At 36.9% G+C, this 17,326-nt stretch overlaps 1 protein-coding gene across 2 annotated transcripts in view; it reads right to left on the reverse strand.

Annotated features, from left to right (window-relative positions):
- Rgs7bp (regulator of G protein signaling 7 binding protein) overlaps nt 1–17,326 on the reverse strand; it is a 99,928-nt gene that overhangs the window by 23,276 nt on the left and 59,326 nt on the right. For both annotated transcript variants that reach the window (XM_027951631.2, XM_071612566.1), the window contains one exon: nt 10,779–10,909. In XM_027951631.2, coding sequence (XP_027807432.1) covers nt 10,779–10,909 — 131 coding nt within the window. The remainder of the gene's footprint in view (nt 1–10,778; nt 10,910–17,326) is intronic.

Here is a 17,326-nt window from a genome sequence, read left to right on the forward strand (position 1 = left end):
TATTTTAAATTTTCATCACCTTAAATTTGTTCTTCTAGAATTAATTGTTTGCTGCATCTGGTAGCACCGTTTCATAGAGCTGGTTTTTCTTAAAAATCTGGTCATTCCTGGCTGTCTATTCAGATATGTCTTTGAAGATCTCTGTTTGCCTATTATTCTTATAATTGTGTGCTTCTGGTAATTGTGAAGAAGGAGCAGTGTGTATGGCTGGATGCAAAGGTTTTCCATCTTTGGTGGTAGGCTTCCTGGGCAGCCTGCTTGTTCTTTATGCCCCATGTCTGCTCTGAGTTTCCTGGTTAGAATTTCCACTTCAGTGAGATACACTGAGCAATTATGTCTGCAAAAAACCACCATCGTCTGGAGCTCAGGTTCTTTTCCTTCCATTGCTGTACTTATGGAGGCCCAGAATGATTTCACACTCTATTCGGCTTTGCTTCCCAGGACTGACATTGACACCAGACATCCTCCTGGGACAGACACAGTCTGCTGCTCAGTGTGGGGTAGCCCAGCTTTTCCGGAATGCAATTTTGAAACTAATTTCCCTGACAACAGTTCCAGAAATCTTTCCTATGATTTGTATTTACTGACTGAGTTTAAAATGTCTCTGGAATTGATTTCTTGCAAAAAAAAATTTTCTCCCGCTTCAATTTCTTCTTGAGTTTCTTATTTGCTATGGATTCCTCTGTTCTTTTATTTCTACCAACTCAATTCCAGTTGCCTCCTAGCTTTGAGAAATTTCTCAAAATTTCTGATTTGCTTAAGTTGTCCTTTGTTTTTCAGGGTTGTGAGAGTTTTGTGATTGCTAACCTGTGTTTTCTTTTTTTTCTACAATTAGAAAGGGTCATGTGAAAGTGTTATGGCCAGTGAACCCTTCCTTAGCAGGAGTGATGTAGGCCTCTCTTCTAGACTGGTGCCTAAAAATTCTCCTTTAGAATCCTCCATGTTTTCTTTTTTCCTCTCTGAACATTGGATGTGCAGAAAATGAATAGAGGAATACTCTTTGCCCCACCCCAGCTCTGTCATTGGACATGAGTGAATAATGAACTTTCATTGTTCTAATCTATTGAGATTTGGTATTGTTAAATATAGCAGTTATCTCATCCTGACAAATACAAGAGCTAATATGGATTTATTCTTTTCATTATATACTTTTCTGTTATTTAAATGGATTCTAAATATGTGTATGAAATATGTGTATGTGTAGGAAGAGAAATATGTGTATCAGTTCAGTCCAGCATCTCTGGATAATCTTTTCCTCTAATTACATTCCCTCTCTTTTGACAAGAGATGCAGAAATGAAAGCAATCATCCACTTATTCAATAATCATTAATTGAAACTTTATTCTGCTCCAGGTACTGTACTGGATGTTGGGGATGTAATAGTGAACACACTCAAGGCAATAAAAGTCAAGAGAAAACGGCAGGCACAGAGCCAGGCAATAACACCTCAAGTAATGTGCACATGATCAGTGTCATGGAGATGCTTGGGGGACACATGGAGTGGGTGTAATGGAGATGCTTGAGGGACATATTGAGTGGCCCAGCCTTGAAGCGTCAAGAAAAGCTTCCTTCAAGAAATCACATCTAACTTGTGACCCAAATATAGTGCAGGGATGGGCCAGGAAAAAGGGACGGGTGTAGGGTCAAGCAGGAAGGGTCATATGTCCCAAGCAGGGGGACATACTGGAAAGGACTGTAGGTTGAGATTCCTCAACATAGTTCAAGTTGACTTGAGTGTGGCAGGGCAGGATATGCAGGGGGCAGGGGAAGCTGAGGGAGGGTATTGCTGGTGAGATGTGAGGTTGGAAATGTTAACAGAGTCAGTTTATGGAAGTTATTCTAAGCCACATTAAGGAGCCAGTGGAAGACCCTTCCACCAACCAGTTAAAGAACTCCATGCCCAGTTTCCCTCCTTTGCCTGGCTGAACTCAGAAGGGGGCATTCGTCCTCTTGTAGCAGGTGGGTTGCCTGTGCTTCTTTTAAGACAAGATCAACATGCTTCAAAATGGAAACCTCAAGTCCAAGTTTTGCTTTGCCCAAGAGAATGAATGTGCATTTAAAATAGTTCTTATTATAAAATAAAAAACTCTGTCCCTTAAAAAGTCAATTTCAGGCCTCAGTGAACAAATGTTTGCTTGGGGGGGGGGGAATGGAGGTAAGAAGGGGGAAGGGAGCCCTCAAAGCACCTTGAAATCATACTAAGTTGGCTGTGTCACTGTTTAGAATTAGGACATCCGAACTTGGCCACTTTCCTTAGGGTCCTGCAAAGATTTTTGCTTTCAGATCCTTGGGGATTTCCATGTATTTTTAGCCTGTTTATGGAGAATATAAGAGGCATGTTTGAAGAAAAGTTAAAGGAAACCACCCATGAAGCACATACCAGATTAAAGGGCTGGTTATTCTTATATTCGTGAGAAATGGTCATTTAGGAATAACAAAACCACATCTGATTGTGGGGCCATATCTAGGGTGCCATTGAGCACCCTTGACCTCAGAAATCCGAGGCACTGGCACCAGTGGGCTCCTTCATCACCCCTACTCTAGTGACCTCTTTCCTCCTTATTTCTCCAATCCTCTTTCTCCTGTATTTTCTCTATTCTTTCTTTTCCCTTTCCATTCTTTCTTGCTCTCCTGCTTGTCCCCAGCTTACAGAAGGCACTGCCATGGACAGTTATCTCTTTGGAGGTCATTAGTTTGACCTCTAGTGTCCAGAAAAGTCAATTTTATCCAGTTGAGTACAGTTATCCAGAAATAAAAATAAAACAAACCAATCTTCTCTGAGCAATTCTATATCACTGCCCTATCATTTCTTTGATATTAAGGGCAAATTTCATATGTCCTTTGTGCATTATCTACACACAGATAAGGCTTTTAAAATAGTTTTCATACTGACTGAATTGAGAAAAAAAAATGAACGTGGCTTAATCAAATGCATAGGTGTTTATCCAAATAGTGATTCTCTTGGGTCAGTGCTTTTTAACTCCATGCATTATGGAAAGCACTGGGGAAATGCAGCATGTTTGTTAACAATCCATCTTTCTGCTCTCATGTACTAGAAAACATATGACTTACACAGAAAAAAAATTATATCAATTAAGTTAGTTGTTTATTTATATTAAACCATAGTTTGAAAGACTCTTCGATGATAAGAAGATATTCTTAGTGCTACAAAACATATCACAGATGTTGGACCTGTGGCTCATGCCTGTAATCCCAGGTACTGGGGAGGCCAAGGCAGGGAGATGACAAGTTTGAGGCCAGCAAGAACCTGTTGCAAAATAAAACAAAAAGCAGGGCTGGGGATATAGCTCAGTAGTAGAGCAGTTGCCTAGAAAGCATGAGGTCCTGGATTTAATCCCCAGTACCACAATGAATAAATGAATGAATAAATAAATAAAACCCAATAAAAACAAAAACAAAAAATACCCCAAATGGCCAGAAATAATAAGAGCTCCAATCTTGGCCATACACTTATAAGTAAACATTTTCCAAATCAGAAGAGATAAAGTACTCTACCCTGCCCCTTGCCCTACAGCCTTCTCTGTGCTTCATATGGCACTGGAGATCCATCATTGCCCCCAAAGTAGTACCCATAATGGTGGCATCATAAATCTGTGTGAGAAAGCAGATACACAGGATTCCCTTAGAATGCAGAAGAAGAGAAGACAAAGGAAAATACATTCAAAGGAGATCCCTATGAGGCTTTTCTCTAATTCCATACTTTAAAGACAAGCAGAACAATGTGTGAGATGTGTTTACTATATAATTAATTAATTCCAACTTTTCCACAATGGGTGACATGACTGAATCATGTTTCCATTGGCTCCCATGAATACTTCATTTTATTTATATATTTTTACTGAATACAATGACTTCTTAGAATTAATCTTCTTTTTAAAAATGATACAATATGTTTTTTTGACACAGTATCTTTATTTATTTATTTATTTTTTATGTGATGCTGAGGATTGAACTCAGTGTCTCACACGTGCTAAGCAAGCGCTCTACCACTGAGCTACAACCCCAGCCCAGAACTAAACGTCTTTATCTAATGTAAAATATTTTATAAATCATTCAGTATTTTATGAATTAATATAAATCACTCAGTAATCTATGAATTAACATTCCCTCCAATCCTTAAAAGCAAGTCTCCAAGCTTAGCATTATGGTAAGAAACTAACACATGATGGGTTTTAATCATTAAACATGGTTTTGAAATTTTCTCATTATCATTAAATAAGCCAAATATGTGAATAAAATTTGGTCAACTGTGCTACTGTTCTCTATTTCTCCATTTGCTATGTTCTGCTGTCCTTCCCTGACGTAGTTTAATGGAAAAGGACTAATGTGGTAGACCAATCAGACTTTGCAGTGGGACCAATTTGCCATGTGACCTCAGGCAACTTACCTCATTGAGCTTCAGGTTACTCTATCTGTACAATGAAGGAAATATTCTTGAGGGTAAAATGAGATACCATACATCAGGCATCTAGCAAGCAAAAGGGCACAGTAAGTGGAAGCTATTATCAGTACTATTAACCTATTCTTTATGTGACACCTAATTTGATAAAGGTGACAATATAGTTCTATTCATTAATATATGAAGACATGAGAATAATAGATGATTTAGATTACATTTGGATTACAGAATTTGGTTGTGTTTATACTGTTCAAACACTACCATCTTCTGGTCTTGGGTCTTTTACATAAAATGCTAATGTTTATGACGTTGTTTCCTTTTTGTCATTCAAGTCAGATTCAAAATTATGTTCTCAGAAAACTTTGACCGTCCCATCTAAAGTAGCCACCCAGTCACATGCTATTACTTTATCTCTTCTGTTTTAAATTATTTGTATTGTATTCATTAATATTTGGGATTTTTTAGAAAGTTTGACTATTACTGTTCTTTCTTCCTTTCTATATCCCCTTCTTTCTCTCTCCCTGTCTCTTTCTTTTCTTCTTTCTTTCCTTCCTCCCTTCTTTTCTTCTCCACTAGAATATATGCTCCATAAGAACAGGGACTTATTCAGCCTTGATCACTGAGATTTTTGCCTCAGTGACCAAAAGACCTGACAAGAACAATTTTAGAGGAGGAAAAGTTTATTTTTGGCTCACAGTTTCAGATGTCTCAGTCCATAGACAGCTGACCCTGTTGCTCTGGGCCCAAGGTGAGGCAGAATATCCTGGCAGAAAGGTGTGAAGGAGGAAAGCAGTCAGGACATGGCAGAGAGAGACTAAGCTCCACTCACTTGGAACTACATATGTACCCCAAAGGCACCCCCCCCCCAGAGACCTACCTTCTCCATAACACCCTTCCTGACTACAGTTAGACCTACTTAATCCATTCAAGTGGATTAATGCACTGATTGGGTTAAGGCTCTCATAACCCAATTATATCACCTCTAAACTTTCATTGTCTCACATATGAGCTTTTGGGGGACACCAATAACAATAACAGGTGCTTAATAAATATTTGTTCAAAGAGTGAATGCATGTTTCTAGAGTTCAGAATTTGAACCATACTTTCTATTTTAAGATTTATTCTGCTTCATTTCTTCTAACCCACTATTCTGTTTTAGGATCAAATGCCTTATTGCATTGGAAAATAAGGTGTTTTGGTTATATTCTATTTCTGTCTTTATGTTGCTTGTTTCTTTTATTGATGTGGATCATTCCCTCTGCATTTCCTGCTATGCTGCTGAAGACAGTGAATCTTTACTGCCCACGTCTTGTTCTTGTCTTGAGTTTCTGTGTTTGCTGGATAGCAGATCATTAATGTCTCATTAGAGCATCTCAAACTGGATTTTGAAAAAACATTTTTCAACTTTTAACATTTCTCTGTCTTTTCCATTTTGTGATCACATTTTCTCTGTGTGGATTTATTCCTATATATGCCATATGGCACAGGCTGGGAGAAGGACCCCTCTTATCTTAGGCAGAAGAAAGGATGACAGAACCTCAAGGGCCTGAGGATAATTTTGTTACAGGCTATGATAGAGAGGCAAGCAGGGTCAGAGAGACCACTGACATAGCAAGGGGAGAGGATAACAAAGATGGAAAGAACACGTTCCCATGTGAAGGGGCTCCTTTCAGAATGGGAGTGTTGCCAAACTGCCTGAATGGTGGAGAGAAAGGGAGGGAAAAGCCACAGTCAAAATAGTGCCATCTAATTCCCTTAGAAACCTGGCTCCACTTTCTTCCAACAAAGTGAATGAAACTTGTAATCTCATTGTATCCAGTGGCAGGAAATAGGCATTAATGGTCAATGTGATACATGGACTCAGTAATGCGAAAAGATTTCTTACCTAACTATGAAGTGAGAACAACTATTTTTCATCATAAACATAGAAATTAGACTTTGTCAAGTAATGCTCCAACTACAACTTAAAGTGTTAGAATATGAAATTACAAAATGACTAAAATTATTCCCATCTGTCATCTTCTTATACAAACAGTTTTTCAGAGCCATTTGCTACCTGATATAACCCAATAGCTTTTATTAAATGATGTGGGTTTTACCTCACATCACTGTAATTTACTTTAATTTTGTTGGCCATGAAAAAGGAAAATCATTTTAGTAATGCTTTTCTTCATTTCTTTGGCAATAGCATGATCTTGCAAAGTATAAAAGATTTCTCAGAGTTATGAGACAGCAAAAACTCAGAAGCAGAGTGTATGGAACAAGCAAGAAGATCCAATGAAGACGATGCAGAGGACTAAGGATGATTAGAATTAGCTTAACTGGGCAAGGACGATTCTTTTTTTTTTTTTTTTGGTACTGGGGATTTACCCCAGGGGCATCTAACTACTAAGCCACATCCCCAGCCCTTTTTATTTTGAGATGTGGTTTTGGTAAGTTTCTTAGGGTCCTGCTAAATCACTGAGGCTGTTTTTAAACTTGCAATACTCCTGCCTCAGGCTCCTGAGTTGCTAGGATTATAGGCATGTGCCATGGAGCCTGGTTAGAGGACAATCTTCATTACTAAATTCAGTCCCACTTCAGAAGATTTAAAAATATTTGAGGCTCATTTTTCCAGAATGACCTTAACCTCTAGAGTGACCTTGTGTGCCCTTTCTCATCAAATAGCAAACTCATGTCATGACTACTCAATATAGTTGTAAAACTAAGTGAAATATGCAACATTATCTGGATTTCTGGTAGCAGCCAGGAACATGTACAAATGTAAAAAGAAGTCAAGTGTGCAGATTATGATGAAATAACTTGGTTTCAGTATAGATTCTCATGTAAAGTTAAATTTTGTAACTCAATTAAAATCCCTCTCCTTTCCTGGCTGGAAAATAAAAGGTAGAGAGGGGAACAGCCAACTTTTAGCCACACTCACAGAAGAAAAGGAAATTAGCTTATGTAAAGGATGTTATATACCAACTTTCATTGTAACATTAAAAGAAACAAACCAGATGGAGATTCAAAGCAGAAAGAGATTTTGAATATTACAAATTCCAGTGGGAGCCACTATTCCCCAGAACCTCAGGGATTATCTGATTTCTCAAAAAAAGGAATTTAGTGAGGTCCTGTAGACATGCTCTGTTTCTAGCCTGAAACCACATCAGAGGCACTGTTTGGATAAAGAGTATATTATCTTAGAAAACTAGACTAGTATCTTTGATCTCAGTAGATAGACTTCTTTCTAGTGGATAAATGGTCTTTGTACTAAGACATGACATATGTATTAAATTACATAATTTAATATGCACATATAAATATCAATCCTGAGGAAAGGAGACTGATTTCTTTTTCTTTTTTTTTTTTTTGTGAGGTGGGGGTGGGGTGGGGGTGGTAGTGGGGATTAAACTCATTGGCGCTCGACCACTGAACTGCACCCCAGTCCTATTTTTGTATTTTGCTTAGAGACAGGGTCTCACTGAGTACCTTAGTGCCTTGCTTTTTGCTGAGGCTGACTTTGAACTCGTGATCCTCCTGCCGCAGCCTCCCAAGCCTCTGGGATTACAGGCATGGGCCACCAAGCCTGGCAAGGCTGATTTCTTAATGCATGCTTTCTTTCACTATCTCTACTATCTTGCCTGAAATTTGCAATTGCGTATTCCTAGGTTCCCACCCCATTGCTCCCTTAGAGTAAATCTGTTTTTCCTTGGTTTCACATCTTGACTCAGGGCTTGGTATGTCACATCTGCAGAGTCTGCCTCTCTATCCCTCCCCCATTTCTTGGTTTTATAAGGATGAGGCAGGCATTCAGTTCCTTTGCTTCCCATGCCATAATGAGATTTCTTAGGCTTGTTGATTACTCTCTGTCTACTTTTATGAATAAGGACTCCAGGATTCAAGGTCAAGATACATGTCATGTCTCTTAATTTCCCCAATTCAGCTCTTTAAAGTTTAATACTCTTGTGCTGTATCTGTGGACCAATTTCTACCTCAATTGATATCTGATAGTTTATAGTCACTGGAGCCAATTTATTTTTTTTCTTAACCAGGGCTTCCCAGAGAGTCAGTGGAAGATTTCATGTATTCATTGAGTATTGGCTGGAAGCTATGGACGTAGGCTATTCTACAGTTCCCAAAGATACCAAAGAAAAAACAAAACCTAATAACACCAGAATTTTCTGTGTTATTGTAATGGTAGGAATATGACAACTATCGTTCAAAAAACCCAGAAATCCAAAATAGTAATATAGAGTTAATTCCTTAGGTATAATGAAGAAATTAATAAAAGTAATAAAGAAATAGAAAGGATGTGCCATATTAAAGTAGGACTGTAAAATTTGAAATGATATTTTAATGGAATCATCCCAACCTTCCCATAAGAGCTAGTATTTCATTTAGCATTCCAGAAATTTCTAGCTATTCAAATGCTCTACCACTGAGCTACACCACCACTATTATTTATTTTTATAGAAGCAGCAGGATGAAGGCAAAACAGAGATTGTTAATGAAGACCAAGCAGGCTCACCAGTTAAGATGCAGCATGGCTTTTATTTGGATGCTCAACACCAACTATAACAAGGAAGCAATATAGATGAGGGGATCCTTTTTTAAACAGAGAACTAGCACAGAAGAATTTTCCTTTCAAAAGTCAACTGTGAAAAGAGAAAAAGTAGGATGGCAGGAGATCAGGCCACAAACCAAAGAATTAGGATGGGGTGAGAGTGGAGGTCCCTAGTGTTAAGTACATCTCACCAGCAAAGAAGTTCTGCAAAAAGGGAACAATTTCTGCAGATATATTATATGTGGACCTGGGGAATAAAGCTATTTATACCCAGCTTACTCAGTCATTAGAAAGAATAAAAATACTACTCTGAATGTGTGCTTTTGTGTGAGTGTGCATACGTGTGTGTGCACATATACACACATGTCATGGTTGGTGGGGAGAAAGGGAGGGAGAGAGAAAACTAAGAAGTAAAAACATTAGGCCAATGACACATATTTGGACAATATGAGTGTGTGAGTATTCAATTTTGGAAACTGAAATTTTTGAAACCCTTGAAAGATCAGCCTTTAAAAAGAAAAAGAAATAATATTAAGATATTGAGAAAATATTCCCTGTCTTAGGAAGAATTCAGCATAATCTTGTTTTTAGTTCTGCTGTGAACATACATTTATGTATATGTGTGTATACAAAATTTGATTTTTGCAAGTAGTTTATCATGTCATTTTGTTCTCCCCAAATGGCTATGCTTATATGATTTCAAACCTTTAACTGAATATTCACCTGAAATATCTTTTTTCCTTCCCTGAGTTCATTGAACTTTACCATCTCTGAATCTAAATCGCAGCCCAGGATTACCTTCCACACACTCTTTTATTCTCCTGAGTTGAAGCACAACAAGTTTCTGTTTGAAAGGGTCCCAGTAATTAATTACTGCTCAATGAATAAAGAAAATATAGGTCAAATCCTCTATTAATGGAAACTTTTGGCTTCCTCTATAGCACCAATATCATTCTAGCCTCTTCCATTGTGTAATAGTGCTGGTTGGGTGGAGTTAACTCCACTCTTACCTCTATAAGTGGGCCTCGATTGCCTAAACTAACCAGTGGAATTCCACCTCTCTACCTATTGTTCAGGCCTGGAGCTTGTCCAACCAGGATGAAACTCAGCACCTTTCTCTAGAGTTGGGAGAAGTTCTCTCTCTTTATAGAGCATGTGATGTGCTGAGGTAATGACTGGAACTACTGCAATTAATTTGCTAGTGTGGGAGAAGCCAGATTGAGGGTAAAGCCAACACCCAGAAGGCAAGGCATCACTCCAAATTGGAGTCAGAATTCTGATCAAACCACACTGAAGCCACAGCCACTTCTGGAGGATACAGTTATTTAAGCCTATATATTCCCTTTATGATTTCAACAAGAGAAGGATATTTCCTATAACTCATATGCCTTCCTATTATATGTTGAGTTCCCCCCATTTTTAAATCCTTGGGATCCAATATGTAATTTGTCTTCTTGAAACTTAATTCATTTAGAAAAATAAAATAATGGCACTTTCAGATAGCATTTACTACCCTAGTAAGTTCATTATATATTTTTGCTGCTTTGCTGATTATTGAAATTTATATTCACAAGTGGTAAAAGAGTAAATTTAAAAACTCTTTATACCATAATTTCTGTTCAAAACAATTAGTGTTCTCTTACACAGTAGTGACATGGACATTTTATTAATTCATATAATAAGCATTTTCTGAAAATTTAAATTCATTCTAATTGTGTGTAGATGAGTATGTAGTGTACATAAACACTTGGCAAAAGATTAGCTTTGTTTAACATTCCTCAGTGTTTCTTGAAATCTATTAAACATAGATACCTTTTCGATGAAACTGAAGAGACCCCAGTAGACAAATGGATTTTAGCATCTCTGTTGTGTACATTTCTAAGCAACACTGCAGTTGGATATAAAGCCGACAGATTTCTGGGTGTATCTCACCATCTTCCGGGCTGCAATAGAATGAAAGAGAAAAGCTGTGAACAGTCTCAAGATTTCACTTATCAGCCATTTGTCTCAGCTATGCAAAGGGAAAATGCTCAATAAGGATTCCTTAAAGCCTAGAGTCTGAAATATAGGGCTTACTGCTTTCAAACCAATAATTGATGTGACAGCTCTTATATAAGTATTTTTCTGACTAACTGCTCTTACTTTTTCCTCCCTTCAGTAGCAGATTTCTTCTGGGAGCTTAAAATCATAAATGCTTTAAGTAATTGAGAATATCAGACATTTTCAATTTAGCCATTTGTACAAATTTCCAAAATATACTTAAAGCATAGTAATATCCTAGCCTGTAAAAAGAGATAAAAAACTCTTGTTTTTAGAGAAACTACCAAACTCTATTAAATTAACGTTCATAAGACAACTCTTTAATGTTAGGGCACCAGCATAATATAATTAGAGTGCTAATTTACAAATTATTTTTATCAAGGTTCTTTGTGTCTTAACGATATTCTTGTATTGTTTTCTAGGACTAATTTATGAAAATCCCAAGGTTATTAATGAAAAATAAAAATTTTGTGAAAAAAGAAAAATAATCAAGTTCTAATAATTATTCTTAATAATCTAAGCTATTATTTCCAAACAAAATAGAATATGCTGTATAATGTAAACTAAATAAAAAAGCTAAAGTTTAAAGATAGACTCTAGACGAAAGCCAGCCTGAAAGTGAACTGTCATGTGTTCTAATGTATTGTCTTTACTTCTATCCTCATTCATTAAAAATGCAATGAAGTCTTATTAAACAATGTAGTATCTGGACTTGATTCCTTTGTTAAATGGGTCAGTGGTGAATGTCAGGAGTAATTATTAGAAACAAAAAGGTGGCTTCATTGTATAAAAGTTCTAAAATCATAGCAAAAATAATTTGTATGTACACTGCACATGACAATGACAATTAGTCTTCAGTTCCAATGCTTAGTTGATGAGCAAAGAGTTGAACCATATGGCTTATGCAGTGCAGGAATATTCACAGTTCTTTGCCACAGTCATCCTAGGTCTTTCCTGTGTCAGACAGAATAAAGTGCCTCAGAGAACTTGAATGCTAAATTTGGCTTTATCTGGAAATTAAAAGACTACCTTACTTTCTCATTTGTTTCTCATGGATCCAGCCCTAGACCAACACTGGGTCTGGGCTGTGATCTGGGCTGAAGGTCTCAGGTTTTCTTGCAGGGCTTCCTCCCACAGGTGTTTTCTACTTTCAAGTTCTCCATCAGGAGTTTCCTCTAGGCACATGCCACCAGCGACACACACTCATTATTTCAAATCATCTTCAGCCTTTGGAAATGTCTCTGTGTTCTACTCCCTGATGGTCTTTCTAAACTCTGAATGGTTAATAGGAATTAACAGTTCCCATAATAAAAGGTGATCTTGGTATGTTATCTGCTAATAGATTGCTTTTCATAGAAACATCTGAAGATAATGTCTTATTCCCAGGGCACACTAGGAGAAGAATATTTTAAGGCAGGCAGGTCTTCTCTATGCTGCTTCATCATCCCAATTGCAGCTGCCTGTTTTCACCTACGCATAGTACTGGTCCTGGTGGCTCATATGCAGATTAAAGAAAAAAGAAACAGAACCCTATAAAAAAATCTGTTGTATGTATTGCACATTTTATGTGTGGGACAATTAGCCAGTACAGTTTCATTCCAATCCATGGGGTATTCTTATTTTCAGAGTTACAAAATATGTGCCTAGTGGCTTAGTTCCAAAAATATGCAAACTTCATATATAGATGACATTTAAGCAAATGACTACTGTGTTAACATATCTTAAGGTCCAGTATATTTTATTATTTTACAACTAGAGAGAAATAAAGTAAACACTCTGAGAAAAGGCAAGGCAAGTTGGAACAGATTCCTATTCAAAACGTTTCTGTAGGTGACATCTCCTTAATGCCTCTATAACCCATGGAGATCTAGAAACTGTGAAACTACTCTGCCCCTCAAAAATGTTATGGGAAGGAACAGAAGAGACACCACCAGATATATAATCTGCCTAAAATATTAATTGATGCTAAAGATAAATTTTTAAATCTCTGGTTAAAACATTCATACATATTCTTTCATATACTAGCTTTTCATATCTTGGAAGATCGAAGTATGCCTATAGGAACTAGTTAAAGAGCAGTGGAAATGCTAAGATATCTTTTATGTTAGCGTTTCAGGAGCCTAGAGCAACATATAGTAATCTCTGCACTTGTACAATTTATATCTACCATTTTAGAGCTCTAACATACATCACTGTTACTGATTACTAAAAGTACATCCAGAGACATTGTCCAGTGAATTATAGTATGTCTAATGTTATAAACAGTGAACTGAAAAGAATTTTTGAGAAGGATTAAATACATTAAATTATTTTCATAACAAATGAATAAGAGCTGAAGTATGAAAATGGGCAAAAAGCCAAAAAATATCAATTTATCTTAGGGATAAATTACAAAACCCAAGAAAATATTTAATTGTAATAAAATTAGACCTCTGAACATCCAGCTTGAAGGTGTCTTGACAACATACTATGTTTGCTCTAAAAAGCTTCACTCTTATTAATCAAAGTTTAGGTCTGTGAGAGTTACCCTGAGGTGATGCTCATTTAATTCAATCAAAGGTTAGGATTATTTGTTTATTTTTCTATTGAGTCTAAGTCAAGAGCTAACCTGACCATTTTGATTAATGTCAAAGCTTCAGTGTTTATAGGAAAAAAACCCCTGAAAATTAGTTCTGACAAAGTTTCAGGGCTAAAGTTAAACCCCAAAACATTTAAAATAGACACTGAATTATGAATCTGCTTTCAATCAACTCTTTAAGGATGAGAATCAGGATTTAATGAATGAATTATACAGCTTAAGAAACCCAAATTGCTATAGTAACAAGAGGACATGAACACAGATACTGCCTTAATCCCCTTTTGAAAATGAGACTCTTTTCAATGTGAATATTCTTATAATTCAAAAAGTAATATGAGAGAGACCTGCCCAAATGGGTAAAATAAAAATGATAACACCAAATGTTGGTGACGATGTGGAAGAACAGAAACTCTCAAATATTGTTGGTGGGAGTTAAAATGTTCAACACCTTTCAAGAAAAGTTCTGGAAGTTTCTTACAAAACTAAATATACACTTATCCTATGACCTGGCAATTCTGTTTCTAAATATTTGCCCAAGAGAAATGAAAACATTAACACATAGATATCTACATGAGTGTTCCTAGTACTCATCTTAGAATCACCCCAAACCAGAAACAGACTCTGTGTCTGTCAAGAGGAAAATGGTTGCAGAAATTAGTATATTGCTACAACAGAGCAGTATACTCAACAATTAAAAGTAGTTGACTCCTTTAAAATAACATGGATGAATCACTAAAACCTCATCTTCAGTGAAAAAAATCCTTTTACAAAAGACTAAGATAAAACTTCATTCACACAAAGTTCTAGAATAGGTAAAAGTAATTGCTGGAGAAAAATCTTCAAATAGTATTGGGGTCTGACTGGGAAGGGAAATGAGGAGACTTTGTGGGATGAGGGTGATACTCCATATCTAGACAGAGATTTGAGTGACATGGGTGGGTACTGAATGGTACACTTAAGTTATTGAATTGTTTCACTTAAGATTTGTATATTTTATTATATACAAAGTTTACTTTCATACTGAACTGTAGTTAATGATATGCATGCTGAATTGTTTAGAGGTAAAATTTACTGATGTCTGCAACTTCAGAAAAGTTTTATGAATTTTTGATGGGATAACAGGATGAAGAGACAGGTGGATATATAGTAAAGCAAGTACATTAATAAAATGGTGGCGTCTCAGTGGTATGCATTTACATAATCACTGAGGATTTGCATTTCCCCCCAAAACTACATGGCATAAATTGAACAAAACATCTGGGAAGATTTATGGTTTGTAAGATTAAGTTCAGGAGTTACACTGGGATTTTAGTTGTGGAATGTCTTGGCCCTGCATCTGTCTGCTCTTTCACTAAGGTTGCCAGACTTTGGCTGTCTGTGTAGCCGCTAAGAGGTTTTTAAAAACCAGCAAAATGTTTGTTGCTTTGATAGTCCGTTTGTGTATTTAGTTGAAGGCAGTAAGACAAAGAAAGGAAAATGGGTTCTTGAGTCAGAAAACTTAGATTTAATTTAACTGCTTAGAATTGTGATCTTAGGAAAAAAACATTTTTAACTTTTTTTGAGACTCAGTTTCCTCCACTCTGAAACAGGAATAATAACTATACAAAGAATCTCAAAGTTACTGCACAGATCAAATGAGATCATGTGTGGGAAAACAAGTAAAAAATGTGAAGGATTGTAAGAAGTTGGCTGCAATCCATTTTACATCAAAATTGTGTTTACTTAGCCTTATGCTCACATATAGTCCTTAGTTATTGAAATCCTCCACTATTTTGTAGCATTCTTTATTTGCTTGCAGTTCTCAAGTAGAGACTTTGGTTAAATAAATGTCCCATTAGGCTGAGAAAAGAAGGTAGTGACCCCATTGACAACTGCTCAACATTTTGCAGATTTTAGTGATGACAGATAAATATATGGCATTTGTCAGCTAGCAGAGATGGAAACCAGAACTCCTGCTGCAGCAAATATATCCAAGTTTCTCTTTTTGGAAGTAATTACGTTTTTGTCTATTAAGCCAAAAGGCAAAGAAAGACATAGGAAGCTAAGGGGAATGAGGGAAGGGAATGGTATCCTTTATTTCTCAGAGCAAATGGCTAGGGAGGAATCAGAGATTACATGGCAGACTGAATGATCTCCAGGATGTCTCTTCAAATATCCCCCCTGGTTCCTCTTAGGTACATAGGAATACACCTAATTCTGTGCCAACTTCAGAGTTCAGCCTTCATATGGTTTTAGTGAAGGAGATTTCCTCAAGGTAGTCCCTATTGATTATAGGTCTGTTTAAGCAATAGACAATCAGGGGAAAAGGAGGGCATGATCCTAGGTTTCAGATTCTTCAAGGTAATTATAGAGTCTAATCCACATTCATAAACACAGACAGATGCTGGATATCTATTAAATGACTATGCTTTTTTATGTAAAATGTATACTTCCAAAAAAAGAGAAGCCCAGTTAATTGAGAGAAAAGAAACAAGACATTTTCCAAAGTACCTCTACATATAACTATTGAGTATCCCCACTGTCTCATTTTGTTCATTATCTTCCCCCTGTGAGTTTTTGTGAAACTTGTGCTTTGGGTGGAATCCTTCTGTATTTTCCTCATAGAGAGTCTTAGCAAGTTTGGTGCCCCTGAGAGCCTTCAAAAAAGTAATTGCTGTAATTCCCCTCACTTTGCAGCCTATTATTTCACTGGAGCATATGGCTGGCTCTAGGACTTCCTCTCTATGTGCACAAGTAGGGATCAAACTCTGCCCTGGAGCAGTTCGGGTTCAGTCAGAAATGAAATTTGAAGCAAAAGGAAATCTGAAGTGCAATTGAATTCTCTTTCAGCAGCTACTATGAGCCCCTTAATGAAAGGCCACGGGCTTATAGAGGCAGGCACCTTTTACAATTTGGGGGCTGCATTCTGGTCTCCATCTTCCCATTGCTTTTAGTTTGCCCCTGTCAGGACCTTTGCCATTTGCCATTTCTTCACATCCCCTTGGGAGAAGTGAGAAATAAATAATGGGTAGTGTTACCAAGTGCCTTACTTGTTTTTTTTCTATTTTAAAGTAAAAACTATATTTGAGCACTAAATAAACAATCCCCATCAGTTTTCTGACATTATGATACTTACAATGAAATAATACTAAAAATATTACTATTAAATTTCATATCATCTTTTATTTATCTTAAATGTACTGATAAGGGTGATGCTTGGGAGAGCTGGGAATGACAGGTGCCAGCTGTGGTGAGTCTGAAGAGGCAAAGGGGTTAACAGCTGAACAATATGCCTGCTCACTCTTGCTACAGGACTACCTCTCACAAAGCCCAGGCTTCCAGGCCAAGAGAAAATCAACATGGACAAGGCAACATTCATTAATCTTCAAAGTAAGATGTCTTTCTTATTCTGTCTTGGTCCCTTCACCACCTCCCTACCCTTTCTGACTGCAGAGTCTCTTGGCCTCTCCATTTCCCCCTCTACTTTTCTTGATGTTTTCCCCTTTATGGTATCTGACTGGGAATCACATGGGGTCTGCAAATAGCTCTTCAGGTCTTACTAGATCTTGTAATTTTTAAAACTGGTGGAGTCTGAGTTTCAGATTCGTGAGTCATTGCTGGAGTGAACACAGCACCATAGAATACATGGCAAGAACACAGCCCTTTCCCACTGTGTATATTGAGAGTCAGTGAATTTTTAAAGATATATACTTCTTTTTTTAAAGTTGTAGATTGGACACAATATCTTTATTTTATTTATTTT

This window comes from Marmota flaviventris, chromosome 5 (genome assembly GCF_047511675.1).
Source record: "Marmota flaviventris isolate mMarFla1 chromosome 5, mMarFla1.hap1, whole genome shotgun sequence".
NCBI classification, from domain to species: Eukaryota; Metazoa; Chordata; class Mammalia; order Rodentia; family Sciuridae; genus Marmota; species Marmota flaviventris.